Source organism: Simochromis diagramma, unplaced genomic scaffold, assembly GCF_900408965.1.
Source record: "Simochromis diagramma unplaced genomic scaffold, fSimDia1.1 OVJJ01000596.1, whole genome shotgun sequence".
Classification (NCBI taxonomy): Eukaryota; Metazoa; Chordata; class Actinopteri; order Cichliformes; family Cichlidae; genus Simochromis; species Simochromis diagramma.
This window is the reverse complement of record NW_024387245.1, coordinates 24,375,108-24,399,496: the sequence shown is the minus strand read 5'-3', so window position 1 is coordinate 24,399,496 and position 24,389 is coordinate 24,375,108. Positions and strand designations below refer to the sequence as shown.

Genomic DNA, 24,389 nt, shown 5'->3' with positions numbered 1-24,389 from the left:
GGTGTGTGTGTGTGTGTGTGTGTGTGAGATATCTCAGACGTCACAGCCTGCCGTTGGTCCAGTTCAGTTCAGTTCAGTTCACTTTAGATCAGATCGGATCCCCGGATGAGCCGTTGCATCTCTCAGGAGGTAAACTGAAGTAAACCCGGACCTGGAGGCGGTTTAACCCGGGACAGCCCGAACCGGAACACTGTGTTTGTTTCTGTTCGACCCAAAATAAGCAGCATAAACAAGCAGGGCGGAGGGAGTGTGAGAGCCACCGTTAACGTAACGTCCGTGACGTCGCTCCGCTGGTTTTTCACCAGCACGCCGCGCGTCTGGGGGGTCCACGCCGGGATTTACCAAGTGATCGATTAATCCGACAGGAGCCTGAACCGTGGGATCGGTACACGCGCTATGATGGAGAGAAAGAGGACGGACTGTCCCGCTCTGCCGCCCGGTTGGAAGAAAGAAGAAGTGATCAGGAAGTCCGGGCTGAGCGCCGGAAAGAGCGACGTCTACTACTACAGGTAGCCCATCACACTAATCGATCAGTGGTTACACAGCAAACCGATAATCAGTCAGCAGTTCGGCTGTGGTACCAATGCTGACTCTGGACTGTTTGTGAGCTCACCTCTGTTCACACTCAGTGGACCAACCAGAGGCTCGGCTTCAGTCTGAGAAGTTACAATGTAGTGCACAGTAGCAAAGTAGCCAATCAGAATTCATTCTTAATAACAGCATTACAACAATGTAACAATGTCTGTATGACCAGAGTTGTTGCAGCAGGGGGCCAAGAACAGCTGGGTGACCGAAGCAAGCCAAACCAAAGTGCTTGAACATTGGTGGGAAGTTCATCCAGATATTGAGATTACAGTGGACACACCTCATACCTCCATAAATGTGCAATAAGAGCAAAAATGAAACCAATAACGAAAGCTAAAAGAAACCCTGCAGTTTCTCTAAAGTCCACCTGAGGCAGACTTTCAGAGTAAGTCAATTTCCATAGACTCCAATATTAAAATGTCTGACTTGAACGTGTTCACAGTTTTCGTTTTTAGAACTTACTCATTTGGGTTTTATCAGGGCTTAAATATAGGTTTCAAGGCCTCACGTTTGTCAGCTCATTTGACTCTTTAAATTGAACCTCTCTATTTATTCTTTTGATCCCATTAATGTCAGTAAATGACAAATAAAATGTCTTTTTGTGTGGTTAATTGTAGTGACAGACCATCCACACACATACACACACACACACAAACCCTATACTCTAGTTTTGACGAGTGACGTTGTAGTTTTTAGTCAGTTAAATAGAAATAGTAAGCATCTGCTATCTAAATCCCAGAATGTTGATTAATTTAGTCTGACTTTATTAACAATACACTTGCATAACCACCATTGCTTAGCAATGAATTGTCATGACCGTTAATGGCCCTGAGTACTATTCACAGAGGTGGCCGTTACCGTTTCACATAAGCTGCCTTCTTGACCTCCTTAAGTAAAAAAAGGGGAATGACCATCTTTGAGCCAAAGAGGGAATCTAAGAGGACATCTTTCAGTATCGTTTAGTGCTGTGATTGCAGCCATTCTCCAACTCTCAGTGAGTAGTACTCGTGGTCATTGATTAACTGCTGTGACAATTTGCATATGAATGAGCATGAAACTGATCTGATCTGCTCATTGTTATGCAATGGTGCTGGTTTAGATCGTTATGCAGTTGTACCGTTTTTAAACTGGGGGAAACCTGCAGAGTGCTGAGCCTGGAGTCACTTGGAAGAACAAGTTTCTCCCACTGAAAATGTTGGGTTCAAACAGTGTAACCAAGTTAACATTAGCTGGTAAGTTAGCACTCCACTCCTTGACATGTCTAGCTCCAAAAAACCCGAATGGCGGTGGACAAAATTCTAACACTGAACCTGCAAAATATGTCATCCAAAATGGTAAATGGACCTGTTCTTATATAGCACATTTCTACTCTACTTGAGGACCCTCATTTACCCATTCACACCCATACATCTATGCTGTTTTTTATATAAGTGCTTTCTGTCAAACATTTACATTTAGATTGATGGAATTAGTATGCATCATGAACGTTACAACAAAGGTAGACGATATGCCTGGTGCTCAGTAGCTGACTTTCTGTCAGACTCTGGGACCACGGCGTTGCATTTTGTAGCCATTTCCATTGTTGCTGGGTTTTCTGGGGCTTTTTTATATTACAAATTTCCTTTTTGATTTCAGTGAATGAGACACTCTCATAACTCATTGAGTGTCGGCACAGACTAGCCAATCGTTGGCCTGCAGTTTGACGACATCACATTTCAGTACCTACTTGGTTCGCCTTGGAACCCCGGCCGAGCAGGTCTATTTGAGTAGAAACTAATGGAAAAGGGGCTATAGTGGTCACCTTTGATATACAGTCTATGTGTAAATTGTTTTTGTAACTGTTTCTTTATCGACCTTAAGGAGAGTCTGAATCTGAAAATGTATCATGGTGTCTCGCTTCAGTGCCACTTGTACATCTATTTAACGTCTCCTGACAGCCACATGACTCCCTTATTGACATATGCTGGGTAAAGAACAGCATGTTGCACTGATACCAGCGGGTATCGTGTAAAGCTATTATCTCCAAATGCTGTACAGTAAGATAACCACTCATTCTAGCTGGGTTAGGCCTCTCTCCTGATGTTGTCAGAGGCAAACTACTGTTGGAAATGTCCATAACACTGAGGATCCTGTCCCTGTGCCCAGACAGCCAACCGTCTGCTTCATAAAGCTGGGAAACGTAAAGCTGGGTGTGCCATTTGTGCTGCTGTTGCCTGAGTTAGCTGGAAGAGACTGTGGAAGTTTCACTTCAACTTTCTATAATAGCTTTTTAAATAGCCTTGAAGACAAGCACAGCAGCTGTGACGGAACTGTGTCCTGTTCAAATAATAGACTGCAAGATGAATTTTACTTTCTGTGTTTTGTGTAAAGCACATTTAAACACAGCTTTCATGGACCGTAGTGTTGTATGAAGTATGCACATTCATATACACACTCATGTCATTACATGAAAAAGTAAAAATGGACACAGAATACAGAATTATCAAGCACCAGCACCCAGCAGTGAGCTGGGGAGGTCTGGCAGTAAAGGTGGATTCTGACCTGACTTCAAAGCAGAGATGGAGGTCACCTTTTACAGCAGGTAATAACTGATTCCACAAACGTGGAGCAGTGCCTGCCAAAGCTCTGTCACCGTTTTGTTTGAGGTGTGACCTTGGGACATGTAAGCGATCTTTACCAGTGGATCTGAAAAATCAGAGGACTTGAATGTAAATGAATGAGGCTGGTGAAGTGGGGCTTTAGAAGAAATCAGTAGGTGATCTCGGGTTTTCCTGGCTCAAAATGGGTCTTTAGGGGTGAGTAGGATCACATACATTTAAAGGCAACGGCTCTGTGTTATCTTACAGAGCACAAATCTCTGCATTTCCCCTGTCACTTAGGTTTCAATTTTTTTTCCTAATTTGTAATTTCAGTTTATTACATTTTGTTTTCGTTTCGTTGTTAGTTTTTCGTTCGCTCTGATTAGTGTAAATTTATTTTGAAGAGGGCGTACATTAAAGGTATTTTCTGTAATTATTCAAATGTAAATCTTTCACCACCAGGGGCCAGACCTCAAGAGGCCTGGCTTTTTTCCCATGACGCAAGAGTGCACTCTTTTACCTGGTTAATTAGAAGTTAAAACGAATCCTTGTGCCGTGCGACAGACTGGCGACCTGTCCGGGGTGTGACCTGCCTCTCGCCTTAGGCCCACTGAGATAGGCTCCAGCCCCTCCCGCAATCCCAAATTGACCAAGCAGAAGAGAATGGATGGATGACTCATTGCACCATCTTGTGGTACAAGTTTGTATTACATCAAAGTACAGTTCAGCCACAGTTCAGCTTGAGTTTATATCTCTTTTAGCACAACACATAAATGAGTGGGACATAAAAGAGTTACCAAAAATGTGTTGCATAAAGTATTTCTATCATGCTTTTTACTACTACTACTAGCAGTGCTCTATGACACTGCAAATTTTACTGTCGCTGTATTTACTGTATTGTCAAGTAAATACAGGGCTGTTCTTGCCAATACCAATACTGATAGTGTTACTTTTAAGCTATAAAAGGTATCTGATCACTAAATCACTGTTATTCTGACTTTCCACCGGAATCAGTTACTAAAACAAAACAGAACACGCTTTTTAGCTTTTTGTTTGTTTTCAAACTATGTTTTTTGGACATCTGGGATATAAAAGTGTCTGTCTCTAACGCACTTTGGGTCACCTTCAGTTGTTTTAATGTGCTGTAGGCTATAAATAATAAAGATGTAACAGTCGATAAGAAAAGGTCAGACATTTTTCATACTACATATTCATTTCCTAAATAAAATACTTTATTTGCTGCATACGGAACATAGAGGATAGAAAGCAAGTATCGCCTGTATTGGGCTAATATTGATCCAATATCAATACCAGCATATGTATTGATGTTATGAATATTTGGTGGCAGTTTCTTTAAATTCTAGTGATATCCTTTGAGAATTTTTGGATCTTTAGAATGATTTTGAACATAGCTAAAGGTCATGTTAGCTGGAATCATATGGTCACAAAACACACAAATCAGCCATCATTTTGCAAATGCATGTGATTGACATATGAAGGAGGACATGTCCATGCACCCTAATCACAACATCTCCGTGTTGTAGTAAATTATGAAAAAAAATTGAGTGAGATGCAGGGTCACTTCTATTTCACTGTTTCTGCACTTTTCTTGCCCCCTGCGCTTCTTTTATCCAGTAATGTGCATTCAGGCAGGAAAACCTCAGCGTCTGTCTCTCTCTGCCTCAGAAATACTCCTGCCTCAGCTCTTCTCCAGATCAGATTAAAGTTGAGTTTGGAGCGCTGCTTGTTACGTTTTTCCTTTTTGCTCAGCATTCTGCGTCAGATCGCAGAGGAAGTTGCTCCTGGTGCAGCTCTGCGGCATCGTAGCCTTGCCACAGAGCCGGTGGCTGTTCTTTACTTCCTGTTGATCTGCACAGCTTGGGCCTGTCACTGTAGCAGCTCAGAGACGTCTGAGCTCCGTCACATCCTGAAGGCTCACTTTCAGTTTGGTTTGAAGTGACTCATCACTTCCAGTAAGAAAACCAGTCACAACAGGTCAGTTTACTGGAAGAGCAGCAACGCCCTGCTGAGGCCTCTACCGGTTTCACAAACTCATGTTTATCAGGACCCTTTTTTTACCCTCCACACCCACACGGAATAATTTCAGGCCATAAGGAAACACAGAGTCTTTCAGTTATAGACCGTATAATATTATCCTGACTAACACTAGAGACACTCGGTGAAATGCTGGAAGAAGAGTAAAACTAACTCTCGCTTCTGTTGCTGCTGCCTATGTAGACACTAAAGCTGGTACCATCTCGTACCCAGGGTACGAGATGGTACAGGTATAATCAGAAAAGGTTTATTCCTAGGCAGACGAGGAGACGCCTCCTGTCCCTGTCTCTTCCCTCCACTGGGTTCGTCACGTCCCAGCCCAGCTTACACTGTGCACTGGAGTCTGTCGCTCGATGCCACCACTTTTATCCCATGGCCAGCCAGTCCATAGTGGATTAAACAATGTTTCCCCAATGTTTCACTGGCTCCCAGTGAAATTCCAGATAAAAACAAACTTCTTCTGCTCACCGTCAAGGCCATAATCTTGCTCCTCACATTTCTAATCTGTTAAGCACTACCTCTTCTGCCCGCTCACTTCGATCCTCTTTTTCTATCCAGCTTGCTGTGCCTCCTTTCCGCCTCAGCACCATGGGAAGCAGAGCTTTTAGCTGCTCTGCTCCCAGGCTATGGAACTCTACCCCCAGATATAAGAAACATTGGTTCTCTCCTCCAGTTTAAATCTCAACTCAAAACCCATCAGTTCAAAGCTGCATATTCATACCAACCCACTGTTTGTTCATTTTATCCTGTGCTTTTGTTTTTACTGTTCTTTATTTTGTCATTGTCCTATTATGTGTTCTATTCTATAGTTAAGTGCCCTTGGGTGTCTTGACAGGGGCTTTATAAATAAAATGTATTATTATTATTGTTGTTATTAGAAAACCACTAAAACATGCAATACAAACATTAGAATAAAATCATGCAAATAAAAACTACACTCACAAATAAACACTAAAATCAAAACATTATTATAAATTAATTATAAAAGACAAATACAAATTTCCACTGTGTGACACCTAAATGAATGTGTCTGTGCTGTTACGCACTGGACCTCTACACCTTTGAATACCCTGAGGACACACTCACATGCGTATATGAGGTTTGCTGGCATTCATTGATGCACGGCTCTCTTAAAGTCCTCTATTAAAGCATGTAAGTCAGGTTGAGTTCAGGACTTTCCCTGGACCATTGCAGCACCTCTATTTCTTTCTTTTTAGTCATTCAGTTATAGATTAGCTGCTGTTCTTGGGATCATTGCCTGTTGCATGACCCAGTTTGGGGCCAAGCTGTAGCCGCAGGATAGATGGACACATTTGACTCTAGATTCCCTTTGTATAGAGAGGAGTTCATGGTCCACTCAGTGACTGTAAGGTGCCCAAATCCTCAGCACTCCGCCGCCGTCCTGACAGTTGGTCTGAGGTGTTTGTACTGATATGCTGTGTTTGCTTTTCTCCAAATATGGTGTTGTGCGCTATGGCCAACCAGCTCCCCTTTGGTCTCGTCTGGTGGTTTGTTCAGATGCAGCTTTGCAAAGCTTAACTGTGCTGCTGTGTTCTTTTAGAGAGAAGAGCCTTCTCCCCTGGCAACCCATCCCAAACAAGTCCTACTCGTTCTCTTTTTTTCTGATTGTGCTGTTATGAACTTTAACATTTAACATGCTGACTGAGGCCTGCAGAGTCTGAGATGTAGCTCTTGGGGTTTTTTTTTGCACTTTCAGTTTGACTTTCAGGTGAATTTGCTGGGATGTCCACTCAATACTGGCGACTGTCTTGAATGTTTTCCACTTGTGAATAAGCTTTCTCACGGTAGAATGAAGGACTTCAGATTGTTTGGAAATGGGATTATAACCAAAGGAACAGGGTTTTTCACTCAGCTACAAACAAAAAGTTCTGTTTAGTATCGCTTTGCATGATTTACAGCTCATAATAATCCATATTTATGTTACAGCCTCTCATCTCCAAAAGGCTGATTCTGTTCATCTGGACGTAGCGTTTTCAGTGGGAGAAACGTTTCGTCACTCATCCAAGTGACTTCTTCAGTCTCAGCTGACTGCAGGTTTCCCCAATCTTATAAACAGTACATTTGCATAATGACTGAAGAAGTCACTTGGATGAGTGACGAAATGTTTCTCCCACTGAAAACGCTACGTCCAGATGAACAGAATCAACTTTTGGAGATTTACTTACCTGGATAATTGAGCATGCATCAAGATGTTTACAGCCTCTCAGTTCATGTTCTGTCTGAATTTTTTTTATCCCTTTAATTCAGCTTTCCTTTCATTGACTCTACCTTACAAACAAACAAACAAACAAACAATAAATAAATACTCCGCAGGTGGGAGGGGCGTTTGTACTCACTTTCTGAGATGACTATATTACGTATATCCCCTCTATTTGACATAATACTGAGCGAATAGTGGAATAAGGAATAAGTCTTAGCTTCCAGCTCACAGGGATTACCTGTACACACACTGACCCCAGGCCATGTTAGGCACTCATCATTGGTAATGTAGTATAGGTTCTCTTTATGATGTTATAAGTATGACTTTTTAATGATAGCGTCCTTTCCATTTTATCCTCCAGTCCTTCAGGAAAGAAGTTCCGGAGTAAGCCCCAGCTGTCCCGTTACCTTGGAAATACAGTGGATCTGGCATGTTTTGACTTTCGCACGGGCAAGATGATGCCCGGAAAACTGCAGAAAAACAAACAGAGATTCCGACATGACCCGCTGAGCATGGCCAAGGTAACCCAGATGGATCACACCTGTGTGGGAGTGACTGTGTGTGTATTGTGCTTTAACAGATTATCAGATTAACAAAACTCTTCCGGCAACAGGTCGAAAGGTCACAGGGTCAGCTAACAAGAACTTTGTGCTTGTTTATCCATCGTGTGAATATACCTGAGTCACACAGACTTATTTGCATAGATAAAAACCCAGCAGCTGAACCTCATGTTATTGGAGAGTCAGAGAGAGTGAGAGCGGATTGAGATGATATTCTGTTTGATAGCAGGGTGATTTTGTGTCCTCTGTTTGAGGAAGTAACCTGGTCACATGTGCATAACAAACATCCGATTCCTGATTAAGCTCAGACCTGTTTCTCCACATGCTCAAATACATGATTTCTATGTATTGGGGGAGAATAGGGCCTGCATCCTTTCTGAAATATACACCGGTGGGGTACTTGGATGATGACTTAGACCTCATAGGCTTCATTTACGCTCCAAATTATCCATGTCGACTCAAAAGCTGACTGTGTGCACGTCCACATGGAAGTGTAATCCCAGCAGTCCTGTTATCAGGGACAGCCCCGTCTCCTGGTTTGCTCACTGTTGTCACTTTATTTTTCCCTTTTGCGTATTTTAAGTCTTTTTTACCTCCATCTCATGGATATTTAGACTCAGATCTTAACCCTGGGAGGGCTAAATTTAAAGTCAGGTAAGGATTTTTAGTTCTGGAAATGTAGAACAAGCCTAATGTTCATACTGAAAAAGCTGGTCATAACCCCTTTATTCATAAATTACTGTCTTTGAGCCTTCTCCTTATTTTGCCTGAGATTTGTTTGGGCATTGTGAAAGTGGGAGAAGTGGATGATTAGTTAAAATAGTTAGTCAGTAGTTAAGGATGAAGTAAGTGGGGTACAGTTAAACGGACGCTTCTTAAACCATGATGTAAAAATAAAAGAAGAAAATCAAGAGGAGGGAAACCCAAACAGAGTGAAATGACATCATAAATCAACCAACCAGCTGTCTCACATGCAGTTTGGACTCACAGATTTCCATCTGGATATGTCAAATGGGTGAAAATTCCAAATAAAAGGAGTTGTTAGATGTTATAAGAGGTTAAAACTTGGTTTATAGCCCCATAAATAACAACATAATGATAACAATGAAGACAACTGGGAGCACGTTGGTGGCTTTAGATGAAAGCACAAAACCTAGTAATGGCTTCTTCAAAAGTCCATAAACAGACAAACGTTACAAGCAAACACATAAATTATGAATCCTAATGAATTTATGGGCTACAGGGATTCTAGAGCTTTGAGGAAACATCGGACTCCCTCAGTGGATCTTTTTAAAGTTGATTTTCTTCTAATACTTTGAAAACACAAAAAGGAGATATGTATTCAAAGTCTACTTGTCTGCTTCCACTCTGGTGTCTTAATTAACACTCGTCCTAGTTCAGGATAATCTGAATGGTAGTTTGCGCTGGGCCCGGCCCGAGCTTGTCTCAACCTTCAGGGTGTTTTCGCCCAGAATTGACATGCTGCTTTTGATTTGTTTTGCTCTGGATGACTTCTCTTCTTCAAGACCAATCTGCATCGTCATTTTGGCTCTGACTGGTGTTGGTTGTTTGTCTCATTTATTTCTTGTCTCGTTGATCTTGTCAGTGTTATGATCTAAAATGTGCCATGGTCATCTGCGTTTTAAATTGTGGGCGTTAGATCTGCTCTCTTTGCCTTTTCTCTGCGGCACACAAATAGGGGAACCACTTAGGTGATCCTGACTACAGACCTGGTAAGCTCACATGTAAACTGTGGAGAAGTTAAGGAGAATTAGGGTGGGATTTTTTCCCACAGTTGTCCTTTCATACATGAAGCACAGCAGGAAATAGTCAGCTTTCTAACTGCTGGAAATGACTACTGCTGGAAATGACTGGGAGATGACGCCTACTCGCTGGCGGTGAATGTCTGGTTTTGGCTAGAAGATTTCAGAGCTGCAGTGCATGTATGAAACAGCTTCAGACTAGATAAATCCTCCAGATCGGCCTCTGTAGAGACTGTAGATTGAAGGTGTGAAATGTATTTTAAATGTGTCTGGGCAAAAACACATTGTGCTCAGTTAGAGTAAAAAGTGCTTTATAAGTATCAATCCATTCAACATTTACTGTGATCACTGACTGTAATCAAACATAGACTGTGTATGGTTGTTTAAGTGGATAAAGTGTGGACCAATCAGAGGTGGAGTAGGGTGAGCTAAAATGGGAAAAAATAGCGCCTGCAGAGAGAGGCGAGCCTTAGCAAAATTTACCCGCTAAACGGATAATCTACACATCCTCAGTGTTAATTTCAGCATGTATGTGTTTGTGTGTGTGCTGTATTGACACGGTTCGCAACCCTGTACTGCTGCTCTTCACACTTCATTACTTATGGGCACAGAGACACACAAACATGCACTTCCTGTTGTTGTCTCAGCTTAGAGTTAACCCTTTAAGCTTACATCAAACACTCACAGAAACAACCACAGGTTTAATATTTCTGTCTCATGTATAGGAAGGTAAATGTGACCTGTAAGGAAGAAAAGAACAGGAGAAAGCTAAAGTAAAAGAAGGATAAAAGGGAGGAAGGACAAGAAGGTGGGAAGGAAGGAACGTAGGAAGTCAGGGAGCAAAAGAAACCAAACACCAACATTCAGATTTGTGTCTGTCTTATGCAGGGAGGGAAACCAGACCTGAACACAGCTCTGCCCATCAGACAGACGGCCTCCATCTTTAAACAGCCCGTTACCAAGGTTACGAGTCACCCCGGAAACAAGGTGAAGACAGACCTGCAGCGAGCGATCGAGCAGCCCAAACAGGTGAGACACTGAAACACACACACACAAATACACATACAGGTAATTCAGGAGGGCGAGGTCAGGCTCTTACATAAGAGACGGCTGTGAGGAGGAGAAGAGTGTAATGACAGCTGGAACCACTAGAGGGTGCTGAAGCATCATGGGAAAAGCAGCACACGGAGGACTGAATGATGATTGGAGGGAGAGAAATATGTTGGGTAGAATGATACTGTTAATGAAAGGTGATAAAATATGCATTTAAGCCCCACAGTTCTTCTATTCTAAGACATTCATTTGGGTTCACAGACTAGATGAAAATGAGCTCTTTTTCTGCCACTGAACAGTAAGAGGTTAGCATCCATCAGACTGCCTGCAACATCTTTAGAGCTAGAGTCCAACTTACCCCTCAGTATCGAATTTTTTCCTTGTTGGAACTCTTCACTATAAAAGTTTTTAACAACAGTACTGTTGTCTTCTAACTCTGTCCAGTTAAAGCAGAGCAGCAGGAAAGGAACCTGGTTCCATTATCCTGTTAACATCCTCCAGGTCCCTGCTGACCCATCTACATCCAGCCCTGTTTAAAACCTTAAACAGAAACAAACCATGCGGCTAACATTAATGTGTGAGTGATGGTTTGAAAGAGGAGTGAAAGAAGCCATCTATGTCCACTGTGAACGACCATCTTTGAACAGAGGTGGTGGCTTACGACACCAACTGTCTGCCATCTATAATCCAGTTTTGAGATCCATTTCCAGATGCCTTAATGCCCACTCACATCCTGGACCATTTTGACCTCAGGAAATCACATGATAGGGTGGGGCCAGGTTTCACAGTGAGTTCACCCGAAACATCGGCTGAATGTGACCCACACCCGCTTTCACACCTTAAGAAATGTGATTAGATAGAGGATCAACAGGGGTTCATGACCCTCTAGGGGGACACTCCCATACGGCTTAAATCGGGGACTTTCCACAATTTGACCTTAGAACTAAAGAAGCTTCTCGGATGAGAGGTGAAACTTCTTCAAGTAACTTAAAGAAATTATCTATGTCCACTGTGAACGACCATCTTTGAACAGAGGTGGTGGCTTACGACACCAACTGTCTGCCATCTATAATCCAGTTTTGAGATCCATTTCCAGACGCCTTAATGCCCACTCACATCCTGGACCATTTTGACCTCAGGAAATCACATGATAGGGTGGGGCCAGGTTTCACAGTGAGTTCACCCGAAACATCGGCTGAATGTGACCCACACCCGCTTTCACACCTTAAGAAATGTGATTAGATAGAGGATCAACAGGGGTTCATGACCCTCTAGGGGGACACTCCCATACGGCTTAAATCGGGGACTTTCCACAATTTGACCTTAGAACTAAAGAAGCTTCTCGGATGAGAGGTGAAACTTCTTCAAGTAACTTAAAGAAATCCAGACACTTTTCTTTCCAAGCTCAATATACTTAGTCTCTGAATGAATGTGCAGCATTAATGCTTTTGGGCTGGCTTGAGTTTTTAGATGTGAATAAACAGATCTGGTAAGCAGGATGGTCTGTGGAGTTTAGGCTATATTTCTCAGATTTCTTTCCTTCTATGCACTTGTCATTGACTCAGGTGTGCAGATTTTCTTAAATTTGTTATTTGAATAAACTGATCTGGCCACTCAGATCTTTGCATTTGTGCTTGTAGCTCAAAATATGCAGCATTACTGAATATACAGTGATATGTAAATAGTAAATAATACTATTTTACCTCTGCCACACAGTTAGATTCTGCTCTGGGTCAGTCGGCTTACTGGAACGATCTCTCTGCCTCATCAGATATGATCCCCACTCTGCCAACAACAGCTCAAACGATCCCACTGACATCCAAAAATGTGCTGTCATGCAGCTTCGACTCCTGGATCAAACCAGGAAATTCTCTTGATAATTGAATGAATTCAGCGCCACTTTTTCACAACCTGCCCAGCGTGCGATGGCCTTTAGGGTTAGGTTGGAGTTCAGCTGCATGCTGAGTCAAATATACAGAATCTAGAAGATCTTTTAAAGATTTACCTTTGCTTAGTTCATCTAAGATTTCCATTTGAGCATTTCAAACAGGAATTTCTGATTCTAACCCTTACCCTGAACAATTTACTGAGGCCTGATGGACATTGAAAATGTCTTGAAAATGAACAAGCAAAACTAATCAAAAACCAGTGAGATGATCAGATAAACAGCTGTCTGTCTGTCTGTCTGCAGCTGTTTTGGGAGAAGAGGTTGAAAGGTCTGCGGTCATCAGACGTCACAGAGCAGGTCCTGCGTACCATGGACCTGCCCAAAGGATTGCAGAGTAGGTCTCCAACAACAGCTTGAATCCAGTCCTTCAGCCTGTCTTGACCTCTGACCCATCTCTTGATCTCGTTCTCTCATTGGACAGGTGTCGGTCCAGATGCGAGTGACGACACCCTGCTGTCGGCCATCGCCAGCGCTCTGCACATGAGCTCAGCTCCGATTACGGGACAGACGTCTGTAGCGGCTGAGAAGAATCCGGCAATCTGGCTCAACACGTCCCAGCCGCTCTGCAAGGCCTTCACCGTCACCGACGAGCACATCCGGTAAGACCCGCAGTCCTCAAACAGTCTTTGTCCCCCCTCAGCTCTCAGTCACTACAAGGCATTCGGCTGATTGTAACCAAAGAGGGAGAAGTGCATGCTTCTCCCTCTGACATGAGCACTTGAAGCCGTGCTAAAATGCTAATGTTTGTGCCAGCTCTCTGTGAACCCAGCTCCAAAGATTAATTTGGAACAGGGATTTTCATATTGAGAGGTGAAAGATACAATCAACACACACACACACACAGATACACACAGCTTAAGAAGGCAATTTTGGTACTTTAAAGCTTTGAGTGTCCTGTTGCTGCATTTTTAGTTGTAATTAGTGCTTCTTGTGAGTCACAACTAATCAGAGTACAAAGACATGATACACAGTGTGACTTACACTTTCCAAGGAGATCATTATCTTTGAAGTCCACTGCAAACAAACATACACAAACATGCTAAGAGCTCCGGGGCTTGTTTAAAAGTTTTCTTCAGTATCAAAGTAATGCGGTGGTAGCTGTCTGTGCTTCGGTGGGAATACTGCAAGCCAGACCTTTTAACAAATAGTAAATTTGGCATGCTTCTTGTATCGTCCGTTCATTTTCTTTTCTTATGTCGGCTTTCAGAAGAATATTCCAGACATGCTTCTCCAGCAGAGCTTTTCAGTTCCCATTTGGGGAGATGAGGTGCTCCCCGGCCAGATTAGTTATTTAAACCCTTTCCAGCAAGTTCAGGTTCTGTCCCTGGGGGGGCTCTACTCTCATCTGGGTATGCCCAGAAAACCTCCAAAGGCAGATATCTAGGAGGCATTGTGATCAGTTGCCTGAACCATCTGTGTTGGCTCTTTTCAACACCTAGGAGCAGTGTCTCTACTCCGAATGTTCAAGCTCCTTTCTCATATCTCTTGAGCAACCTGTTGAAAAGATGTTAAAGACATCTCATCGAGACAACTAAACAATGCTGAGATTTGTTTAAAATTGAAAGGAGAAAAGCTGAATTCGCAGTTAATTCAACAGATAAACTAACCTCGAAGCAGCAAATATCCATGGACCCTGTTTTCTGGGCTTAATCTGACGTGCCAGTCATTTGCTTTTAACCCTCTGAAGTGTAAATCCTCACATCCAAATCTGAACTCAACCTTAGATTTTGTTGGGAAAACTGACCTTTTTGGGAAAAAGTGAGGAGTTTTTGATGTGTGTCAGGGAGAATCATGATCTTTCCTGATTGGTATGAGTTGGGAGAACAATAGAAAAAAGACATACATGTTGGAGAAACAGAGGATTTATGCTTCAGTGGAAATTCTGTGCCACAGCTACGTTGTAACCGCAAAGTCCTCTGAAGCCCTGTGACCTAACCCACGGTCTAACCTGACGTACACTTCAGTAGAACAACTGCGGTGATTAACCTGTTCGGTACCAGCAATTGCTCCTGTGTATTTCTGCCTATTTTTTTGCTGCACTTTATGGATTCATCAGTGAGACAATAAAAATCATATCCTCAATGTATAAGCATAAATGTTTTCCATGATGACTTAGATCTGAGGGGGTTAAATCAAATCATCCATTTACATATAAAGTTGGTTTAAAAGCAAAAGGACATCTGAGCAGCTTGGTGAACTTCTCAGACAACCAGCAGATTTAAATCCAGACCTTCTTTTACTGCTGTACCAACGAGTTCCTCCACATGGTTCACAAAGCATCTCTTTAATTGACATCAAATGCAAAATGTCTCCACCTGTCTCCTTTTTATCACATTCAGGGTGAAACAGGGATCCTGGCAGTTAGCTTAACTTGTCAGCGGGTGGATCAAATGGGTGCGTCTAACATTCCTGCACAAGCAGATTACTTCTGATTGGATCACTTCCAAACTCGTGCCGCTTTTCTGCACAACTTAATTAGTTCTGAGTGGATCTCGTCATCTGTCCAGAATATTTTCACGTTGTTATTATTTCATACATCATAGTTTTTGTCCTCGTGAATTAGTTTTTATTTATCGTCTCGTGGTCATCAGTACAAAAAGGCCATTGACACAAATGCTGGTGTAAACATTAAGCACTGACTATCCTGAGGCTTGTGCAAGTCCGTGCACCATGACACAGTAACATAAATGATATAAACATGTTTTTTTTAAAAACATATTTAAAAAGTTGTCAGCTGATAGGGTAGTCTGTGCGCTTGAGTGATCAGACGGTTTCACAACCAAATAAAATGTCAGATGTTGTGTGAAAGCAAGGCAAAGAGACGTGTTTGCATATTTAACGCAGCGCTGAGGTGTAACTGGGACACCGCGTCTAACACGATTTTAGATTTGATGGCTGTGTACAGTTCAGACCTCAGATCAACAGAAAATAGCTGAGTGGGTAAACATGAATTGGAGAATGGCTGAGCCGAGTAAAGGTCTTCGTAATAGACTCAAAAGAAAGACTTTCACCTTTAACTCTTTCACTGCATTTAAATGTAAAGGTGATGTTTCTTTAGCTGGTTAACATCCAAGAAGACATTGGTGACCTGGTTCTGTTCATCTGGTCCAAAATAAGTGATCTTTATTATTGCGTTTAAGAATCAGGAGTCCTGCTTTTCTTGTTTTTGTCACTCAGTGACTCAGAGAAGTTGTATTCATCTTCACCTTCAGTGTGTTTGAGCAGGTTTTCCTCCTGAATGATGAAGCTGTTTTTAGTGGCGATTTATTCTGCACTTCTATTTACTAAAACTTGAAAAAAAAAACTGTTATCCTTGAACCTTTGTACTTGTGTGAATATTTGCAGAAATTTTAATTGCTGCAAGTGCTCTTAAAAATTCTCTAGTAACTTTTGTGCTGATTTATGTGATTCACTCTTTTTATTACTATGTTTCCCCTCTTACAAATGGAAAAGCTGTAATTTAAAAAAAGGTTTTTTTTCTTCTTTTTTCTATTTAGTGCAGTCAGATTTTTCGCTTCGCTCTCATTCGGCTCAGCATGACCTCAGCTTATTGTGGCTGCATAACTGACATTTATGACTCTTTAGACCGTCTTTTATCATTTATCAGTATTTCAAATGCTAATTGTGCCCTCAGTTGAATCACACACAGAAGTGACAAATCACACACAGCTCAGCAGAAAGCTCAGAATAAAATATTTCAAAATATGACAGTAGCTACAGATCCTTATTGTAGGATAAAGATGCAGACTATAAGCTTCTAAAGTTAACTCCATGTGAGTTCCAACCTAAGAGCCTATGAGCAACAGTCATGGACTCATGCTAGCCTTACTGAAACCTCGTTAATTCTTGGTTTTACCCCTAATGGATTGTCACTTTTTCTCACTGGAGCCTCAAAGTGGGCTTTCCTGCATCTGCAGCTAAATTTGTCTTAAGAGATGTTGTCATCACCAGTTTTAAACAGATTGCGTCCATTCAGCTTGTAAGCATCGTCCTTTGATGGACATAAGGCGTTGACGTTCTGTGGGTTTTGTAGATTTAGAAACTCCTCTTTACTTTTTGCACACTTTAAGGGATAGCGTAACAAAGAGAAAACGGGATTTGTTTGTAGTTACAGCTTTGTGTCTCTTCAGGCAAGCTCTGGAAACCTGAATTTGTCAGTTTTTTCCAATTTGTCCTGACATAACTATTCAAGCTCCAGTGGAACTGGAGCAACCTCAGATCTCACTCCGGTAGTTCTGAGGTTTGTCCGAGCCTCCCAAGGTCACCAGACTTGTTCTTCAGTTGTTCATGTGCTGTTTTGACTGTTTTCCTGGACCTGTCGACTGTGTTTGTGCTGTTATGTTTTGAAGCATTTTTAAGGGAATTAGTAGGTCTTATAAGTACGTGTTTCAGACTATCTAAGAAGTTTGTGTTCCAGTTTTGGTGAGTGAAATTCTAGTATTGTATGAGTCTATTACTAATACTGAACAAATAAACAGATGTCTGTGACTTTGTGTCTGCTAGTGTTAGCTAACAGCTAATCTCCTGTCCAAATATCCCAACTTTCAGCACATGTGGTGGAGATGTCCACAAACCAGTTTAAGCAGGTTTAAGCTCCAGTGTATTAATATTAGTGTACTTATAATTTTATTTAAGCCAGGACAACAAAGATTCCGATTTATTTATTTAGTCTCTATTGTTTTTTAATGATTTTAAATGCTCGTGGGCTTGACGTTGTTTATCTGGAACGTGAAGTGGATGTTTATCCCAGTTTACTTTTAATGCTCTTTGAGAAGATACAGGTGTGCTCTCTCTACAGTATAGGCCTGATCAATGTTTTTGGCAGATTCTCCAGGTGTTCAGTCAGTTATGGACACATCTGAAGAGTTATTAAAGTGAAAAGCAGCTGTTTCCACTTAATGTCTTATTAATTGTAGATTGCTTGAAAAGCATATCATTTTTCTAGAATATTTTCTGGATCCACTGTATCAGTACAGTAATGCTTGGTGAGTAGGCTAATACTGTATGAGCTAACCAGTGAGATTGAATACAATTATGTGATGCGTTTTCTCTGTTAGACAGTGATGGCGTTTGATGAGCATAGCTGCGTTTTGTGTGTTAGACATGGAAAAATGTAAATTCTCATTCCTTCTAGCCTCTGATAAAACGCAAAACGATTTCTGTCGCCTTCCAGGATGAGACAGATGAGGGTTGATGACTGATGCATGCTGGGTAGGGGGAGTAATCAGTTGTAGTGAGAGGGGAGGATGAGAAGGTGATGAGATAGGAGACAGACAAGGAGAGATGAGGAGAAATGAAGCATGAAGGGAGTCGAAGGGGTGTGGGGGGGGAGGCCACATTGGGAAATTAACATGAAACATATGATTCAATTTAATATCAAACTGCTAAATAAGTCTTGAGCCAAAAATGTTCACAGCCTGTTCTTATCTGCTCTGAATGACCTGCATATGAGAGGTTGAAGACATTAGCATTTTAGCTACAGGTCATGATTACCTCCATTATTACTATGATTCCCAGGAAGTATGTGGTTCTTCCTCTACGTGCCAAAAGCTACAGCCTGTTTAATGGCCACTTCAGGTTGACTCCAAAGATGTAGGTAGAAGCTTACAGCCTGATACGAAAAGTGGTTTGATCTCTACAGCTTTGTTTGTACTCCCACAACTATATACATGGTGGTGTTTAGAAATTCATTAGTCTGGATAAGTTAGCAACACAGGCGGCTGTAGCTGTCAGCTAGCTGTTTGCTAGGTGTCTGTCAACTCAGCTATTTTGAGGCGCTGAGCTGGATTTCTGAACGGTGTGATATCCCTGTGCTGGGTTTGTTGCTCATCATCATAATAATGTTGGTCCAAGATCAACAACAACAACTGACCAGTCATGTAGTTGTGATGTCACAGCTTTGTAATATGGGAGAAAAAAGTGTTTTTGTTTATATAAAACACTCTTCTGGATGTGTTTTCTTTCTAGTTAGCTTCTTGGCTAATGCTAACTGAGTGCTCAGTACATATTTATCCTACACAAAACCATAGATAGGACACCAGGATTTCTTGATTTATAAGGACATCAGGGCTCCTATTTCCTATTTGCTTTGAATGCCTGTGGGCTTGATATAGTCTAATTTATCTGAAAAGTGAAGCAGCTGATTCTCCAGTATCATCCTGTTGCTCCTGCTGTCTGTGTTGCCAGACCAGGGTCCCTATAAAGCACGAATGCAATTAATACATGCTGACAGCAGGAGGCACTGTGGGGACACACATCTGGCTGTGTGTATATATATGTATATATATATATATATATGTGTGTGTGTGTGTGTGTCCAGTGGAAAACACTGGGGAGAACAGCTGGCCAAAGCCATTACAGCAGAATCACTTGAATACCTCACGAGATCCTTCCCTCCCATCTTCTCTCCTCCCCCTTTTTCTTCCTATTTTCTTCTCACCTCTTTTACTCCCTTTCCCTTCGTTCTTTTCCATTCATTCATTCCTTCCTAATCTTATTTTGTTTTCATTTATTTTTTTCTGTGCTCCTTTCCTTTTCCCCTTGTAATCCTTTCTTATATTTCTTGATGTTTTTCTTCCATCCACTTCTCCTTTCTTTACTGTTTCATTCTTCCTTACTTTATCGGCTTCATCCTTCCCATGTTTCATCCCCCTCTTCCTTTGTTTTCCCACCTTCATCTTTCATCCCATTTCCATTTCCACCCCTCCTCCTCCTGTTTTCCTCCATCCCTCCTCCTCGTATTCCTTTCCTTATCTCTCCCCTCCATTAATTTCCCATTCTCTCCCTCTTACCTCCTCTTTCTCTCTTTCCTTCTCCCTCTCTCTCGCTCTCTCTCTCTCTCTCTCTCTCTCTCTCTCCAGTTGAATGTGCTTAAATTGCTCTCATTCCTTTCCTCTCCCTCCTCTTCCTCATCTTTCCACCACCTCTTCCTCCCGTGGCACATCAGGCCAACACAGCTCTGTTTTTGAAATCTCACGTTTTCATTTTGGTCAGCTTATTCATAGTTTTCTTCCGCTGTTTGACACAATTTCTATTTTTTTTTTATCTCCGTTTTTAATTAAGAGTCTTATTTATCCCACGAAAAGCATCTTTCGATTGACTTGACTGTGTTTTCTTTCTTGATCCAGATTCAGTCTCAGATGTACACATGAGGCTGAGTCTGTGTTCTGTAAAGGATGGTTCAGCACAGAGAGAAAAGCTTACACGTTTGCTTTAAAGTAACTTTGAATTTTAAACTCAGTCTGATTAATGGCTCAATCAAGAGTAGAATTCATCTGCAAAAGTATGTGGACAGCCAGAAATTCATCACCGTGACCATGTGCGACATAATGTCTTCATTTTGATTACATCAGAATGGGTTTTACAGTCTGGTGTTTACATGCACAAATACATTTAATTACAACAGTATTTTTTATATAAAAGTGATAAATATGTCCTCAGTTTGTCTTCTTCAGTGAAGATCATTGGACAATAACACAACAACCAGTGAGTATTCTGGATAAGTGTCCTGGATAATTCTTGTTTTTGAACCAGAATGATCAAAATGTAGAAAGTGGATAAAGCATTTTATTCAGTATGAATAATGCATAACCAAGCACATAAACTTAGAAGCACGTTGCATCTTTTAAATATCCGACAACTGGAACAGACTTACTTTCAGTTTTTCACTAGAAGTCCTACAGTTTTCTGCATAGACTTTGAGTGTAACTGCTTCGTGTTTAATGTGAGAACACCACACCAGGGACCACAATTTACAAAATGAACCTGGTGTCATGTTCAGTAAGACTTGACCTAGCGACTGAGACCATAAACTCAGCAGGAAAGTGCTTGCAGTACTCATAAATCAAGTGAACCTGTAGCCATTTTCTCACAGACTTCTACACAGCTGCAGCTCTGTGAGTCGCCCCCTGCTGGCTGATAAAAAGGATGCATATTTGAGGCAAAATAATTCGAGTTTCCATACCCAAAAGCTATGTGCATCTGTAATATCCAGTCATGACACAAAATACAAGGTTAAGATGAAACTATTGAAATAGCAAAAAAATGAAAAAACAAAACAAAAACAAAAACACTGTGATGGATGCGACCAATTCTTGTAGGCTGATACATGCATCCAATCAGCCAGTAGGACTGGACACACAAAATCAGAACTGTGTACTCTAATTTTATTCATTTTTAATGTAGGTGTCACTTTCTATGATTTATGTTTTCTGTTCATCATTGTTGTATTAAGATTTAGTGCTTGAGGTGCAGGACTAGTCTGCAGGCTTTGATACATTTGCTCTGATTAATAAAGTTGCTTAAGGTTTGTATTTTATAAAAATGGTCTTTATATGAAATTAAAACTGTCAGGAGAAACCAGCAGACTGTGGACTACGAGTAATAGTAAAGACATCTTAATAGAAAAAGACGTGTGTGTGTGTGTGTGTGTGTGTGTGTGTGTGTGTGTGCGTGCGTGCAGGGAGCAGGAAATGAAAGTGTACCAGGCCAGGAGGAGTCTGGAGGAAGCACTGATGGCTGACAGTTTGGCGCGGGCCGCCGAAAACACCCGAGAGCTGCTCGAGGGGAAGAAGGCCTGAAGACAAGACAGGTGAGATGTGGGGGAAATGAGTATGAACAGGTTAAAGACGTCGTCTCCAATGTGCACATGAGCTGCCGATAGGACTGGACAGATGACGTTAACCGGTAGTCATGGTAACTCAACGTGCTTTCCAGAATAGGAGAGCCGGAGGTGAAATATCTGTGAAAGACAGGAAATAAAGTTTCTGTGGAGTGATTTTTAAGCAGTGTCACAGGTCACTGCTGTGAGCAGCTTGTTACAGTGTGTAGTTAAGTTTTAATAACCTCTGGTGGCCACGTGAAGAAGTGCTAGAGACTTTTTAAAGTTATCTCACTCTGTGATGCAAGATAGGCAAATAAAAGTCACATGATCTGCCTGGCCCGAGGATCAAAAAGCAAACAAAGCAAACAACATGAATCAAACAGGAACAAGGAATAAATAGAATAATATATAACCTTTAAATGTCTTGAATGATGCAGAACCTTATGTGTGTGTGTGTGTGTGTGTGTGTGTGTGTGTGTGTGTGTGTGTGTGTGTGTGTGTGTGTTTGGTGAGACTTGTTGTGAATGCTGATGAGATTCTCAGCGTCTGATTGAAACTCAGCTATGTAGCAGCGCAGCAGTGTGTGTGTGTGTGTGATTGATGGGCCGTGGGGTTGTGTGCGTGTGTGTGTGTTTCGGTGGTTAATGTGTGTGTTGTATTACAGTTTGTTTGGTTATTGCCTATGTTTCACTCTGCGGAGCCCGTAAACAAATCCAGATTAAAAAACATTTACTTTCAGAAGTTCACACAGCCATCCATCATCTTGCCCATTTTCCGGCTGCTTATCCAGGTCAAGGTCGCCGTGGCAACGGGATGGCGCAGCAGACCAGAGGCTGTTTTCAGAATGAAAAGGTTTTTGCTGCAGAGTTTCAGACCTCGAAGGGGTTTTACCCACAAAGAAAACTCGAGGAGAACAGACCTGGCTGGTTAAACGTTGGTGTGATTTCTTGAGTCAGTCAGTAAAACTCAAGTGCAGTTTGTCCTGAGGGTGGTGCTAAAGAGCAAATGAGTTAAACTAGTTGATCATGTGGGGTGCAACCTCTGGAGCATAAAAATGAACCTGCAGTTCCTCTCATGTCCACTTGAGGCTGGCTACAGATGTGAGGTGTCAATGTTTACAGCCTGTTTGAGTCTCTGTGTCATATTTCTGCTCTGTACATCAAATGGACCGGTACTTATACAGTGCCTTTCTACTCAGTTTGAGCCCTCGGCATCAGTATCTTACTGATACCAAGGATGCTTCAACACAAGGACTGCATGAGCGGGAATCATTCCATCAACCTTCTGATTGGTCGATGGCCCCCTCTGCCACCTGAACCACTACTTAAAGTTTGGGATGTTTCCACTTTGATTAAATGTTGGTTGCTGGTGTTGGAGGCAGGTGTCACCTCAGTTAGTTTGGACTAATGAACATGTTTGAACTGTTGGTGCCTGCTGGCCTTGTAAAACATATTCAAAATACAGACAGTCTTGCTTTATGCTGTTTATCTCAAGATTATGCTTTGAGTATATCTGATCTCACATTTGACCTCTAAACACTTTCCTGGTGGGTTTATGGACTCAGTCATTCTGGGTCATAAACACATGAGGAGGATATGACCACAACTCATCCGTTATATTAGTTTATATTAGTTTTAAAGCACAAATGTGGCGACAGTGAAAACGCTCAACTCGTGGCTTCAGAGCCATACTTCAGAGGCCAGTGGGTGATGACAGGGCATCTACATTCATGTTTTAAACCATCCACGATCCCTGCAGACTGTTCTTAACTGGATTATTATTGCACTGGTGCAGTCCAACATCACACGTTTGTGCGAGGGAGCTGCAGGTTAAAGACTGGCTAAAGTCCAACCTGACACCATGTTTTCACCTGCACCTCTAGAAAAGTCCAGTACTGCAGTCCATGTGTCTAAACTGTAAATGTCACCTTACTAACCAAAGGTTCCTAGCATCTTCCATTAACGTAGCACTTGACCTTCTAACGGCTCCTCTGGCTCCAGAAAACAAACCAACATGGCGAAGGGCGTAAAGCTGGAGTGGAGTTCCCGTGGCCGTATGCATGTTTCCTGTACGGTCTGTGGGAGGATTCAGCAGCTGAAGCATCAGCATCATGGCGTTCTTCTGTCCGGCACTCGTGTTATATTGCTTTTGTAAGCGTGTCATGATATGTCTGTTGGGTTTTATCTGTTGTTAATAGAGGCTGCAGTTACGTATATGTGTGTGTGTCTTTGTGTGAGTGTGTGTGCTGATGCTTCCTCTAAAGGCTGACAGATAAGGAGGCTTTTTTTTAAAGCACATTTGTTTTCTGTGGAGGGAAAATTGTCCATTAATGCAGATTTATGCAGATTGGCTGGATGGAAGTCGTTTGGGCGAAAAGAGCCACTGAGAGTCGAGGAGTGATTACTAATGGGTTTTTATAGCTGGACCAGAGAGAGGGGGCAGTGGGCAGCTTCTCTCTCTCTCTTTGTGTGCATGTGTGTGTATATGTGTGTGTTTCTGCTTCGGAGCTGTTGAAACAACCCTTTTAAATCTTTGTCGAATTCTCACACTGTTTGCTTTGCTTCCTGCTGCTCTGACTCTTATTTGTAGCGTCCTGCTAATTTATTTATGTTGGTTTTCTGGCTGAGTTGGCTTCTGCCATTCTCTGTCTTTTATGCGACCCTTTATATTCTGCGCTTACTCAGAAACATGCTACACTAGGTGGCAATAACACATTACAATACTGCTGCCATGAACGATGGGGGCAAACACGTCTAACGGTGCTGTATTCTTTTCTTTGAATGCATCAGTTTTCATTACCAGAAGTGTTGATGTGAGTTATGTTAGTACTGGTACCACACAAAATCATTTATGTGCAGGAAAAACATTATTGTGTGGTTTAATCTATTGTAATGTGAATGATTTAGGTGGAGATGTATATTTTATATGAATAATTGAAATTGACAAAAAACCTTAAAAAGCCTTAAAAAGTAATTATAGTAAATACAGGTGGGAAGAGGCCCACTTTAGACCCTCTCCTGCAT

General features: G+C 41.8%; 1 protein-coding gene and 1 long non-coding RNA gene across 3 annotated transcripts in view; one reads left to right on the top strand and one right to left on the bottom strand.

The window, feature by feature from the left end:
• Positions 1-7: 7 nt before the first annotated feature.
• Positions 8-24,389, top strand: part of mbd2 (methyl-CpG binding domain protein 2) — a 29,602-nt gene continuing 5,220 nt past the window's right edge. Inside the window, exons 1-6 of one of the 2 annotated variants that reach the window (XM_039999976.1) lie at positions 10-509; positions 7,802-7,961; positions 10,652-10,792; positions 13,008-13,098; positions 13,186-13,363; positions 21,226-21,354. In XM_039999976.1, the coding sequence (XP_039855910.1) occupies positions 397-509; positions 7,802-7,961; positions 10,652-10,792; positions 13,008-13,098; positions 13,186-13,363; positions 21,226-21,343 (801 nt within the window). In that variant the 5' untranslated portion in view covers positions 10-396 and the 3' untranslated portion in view covers positions 21,344-21,354. Of the gene's footprint in view, positions 510-7,801; positions 7,962-10,651; positions 10,793-13,007; positions 13,099-13,185; positions 13,364-21,225; positions 21,355-24,389 lie in introns of both variants that reach the window. The other variant, XM_039999977.1, reaches the window with a different exon arrangement.
• Positions 12,761-23,236, bottom strand: LOC120713995. Its single transcript, XR_005691341.1, has 4 exons — positions 23,114-23,236; positions 19,213-19,215; positions 17,544-17,554; positions 12,761-12,770 (listed from the first exon to the last, which is right to left on the bottom strand). It is a non-coding gene; the product is annotated as an uncharacterized LOC120713995 (long non-coding RNA).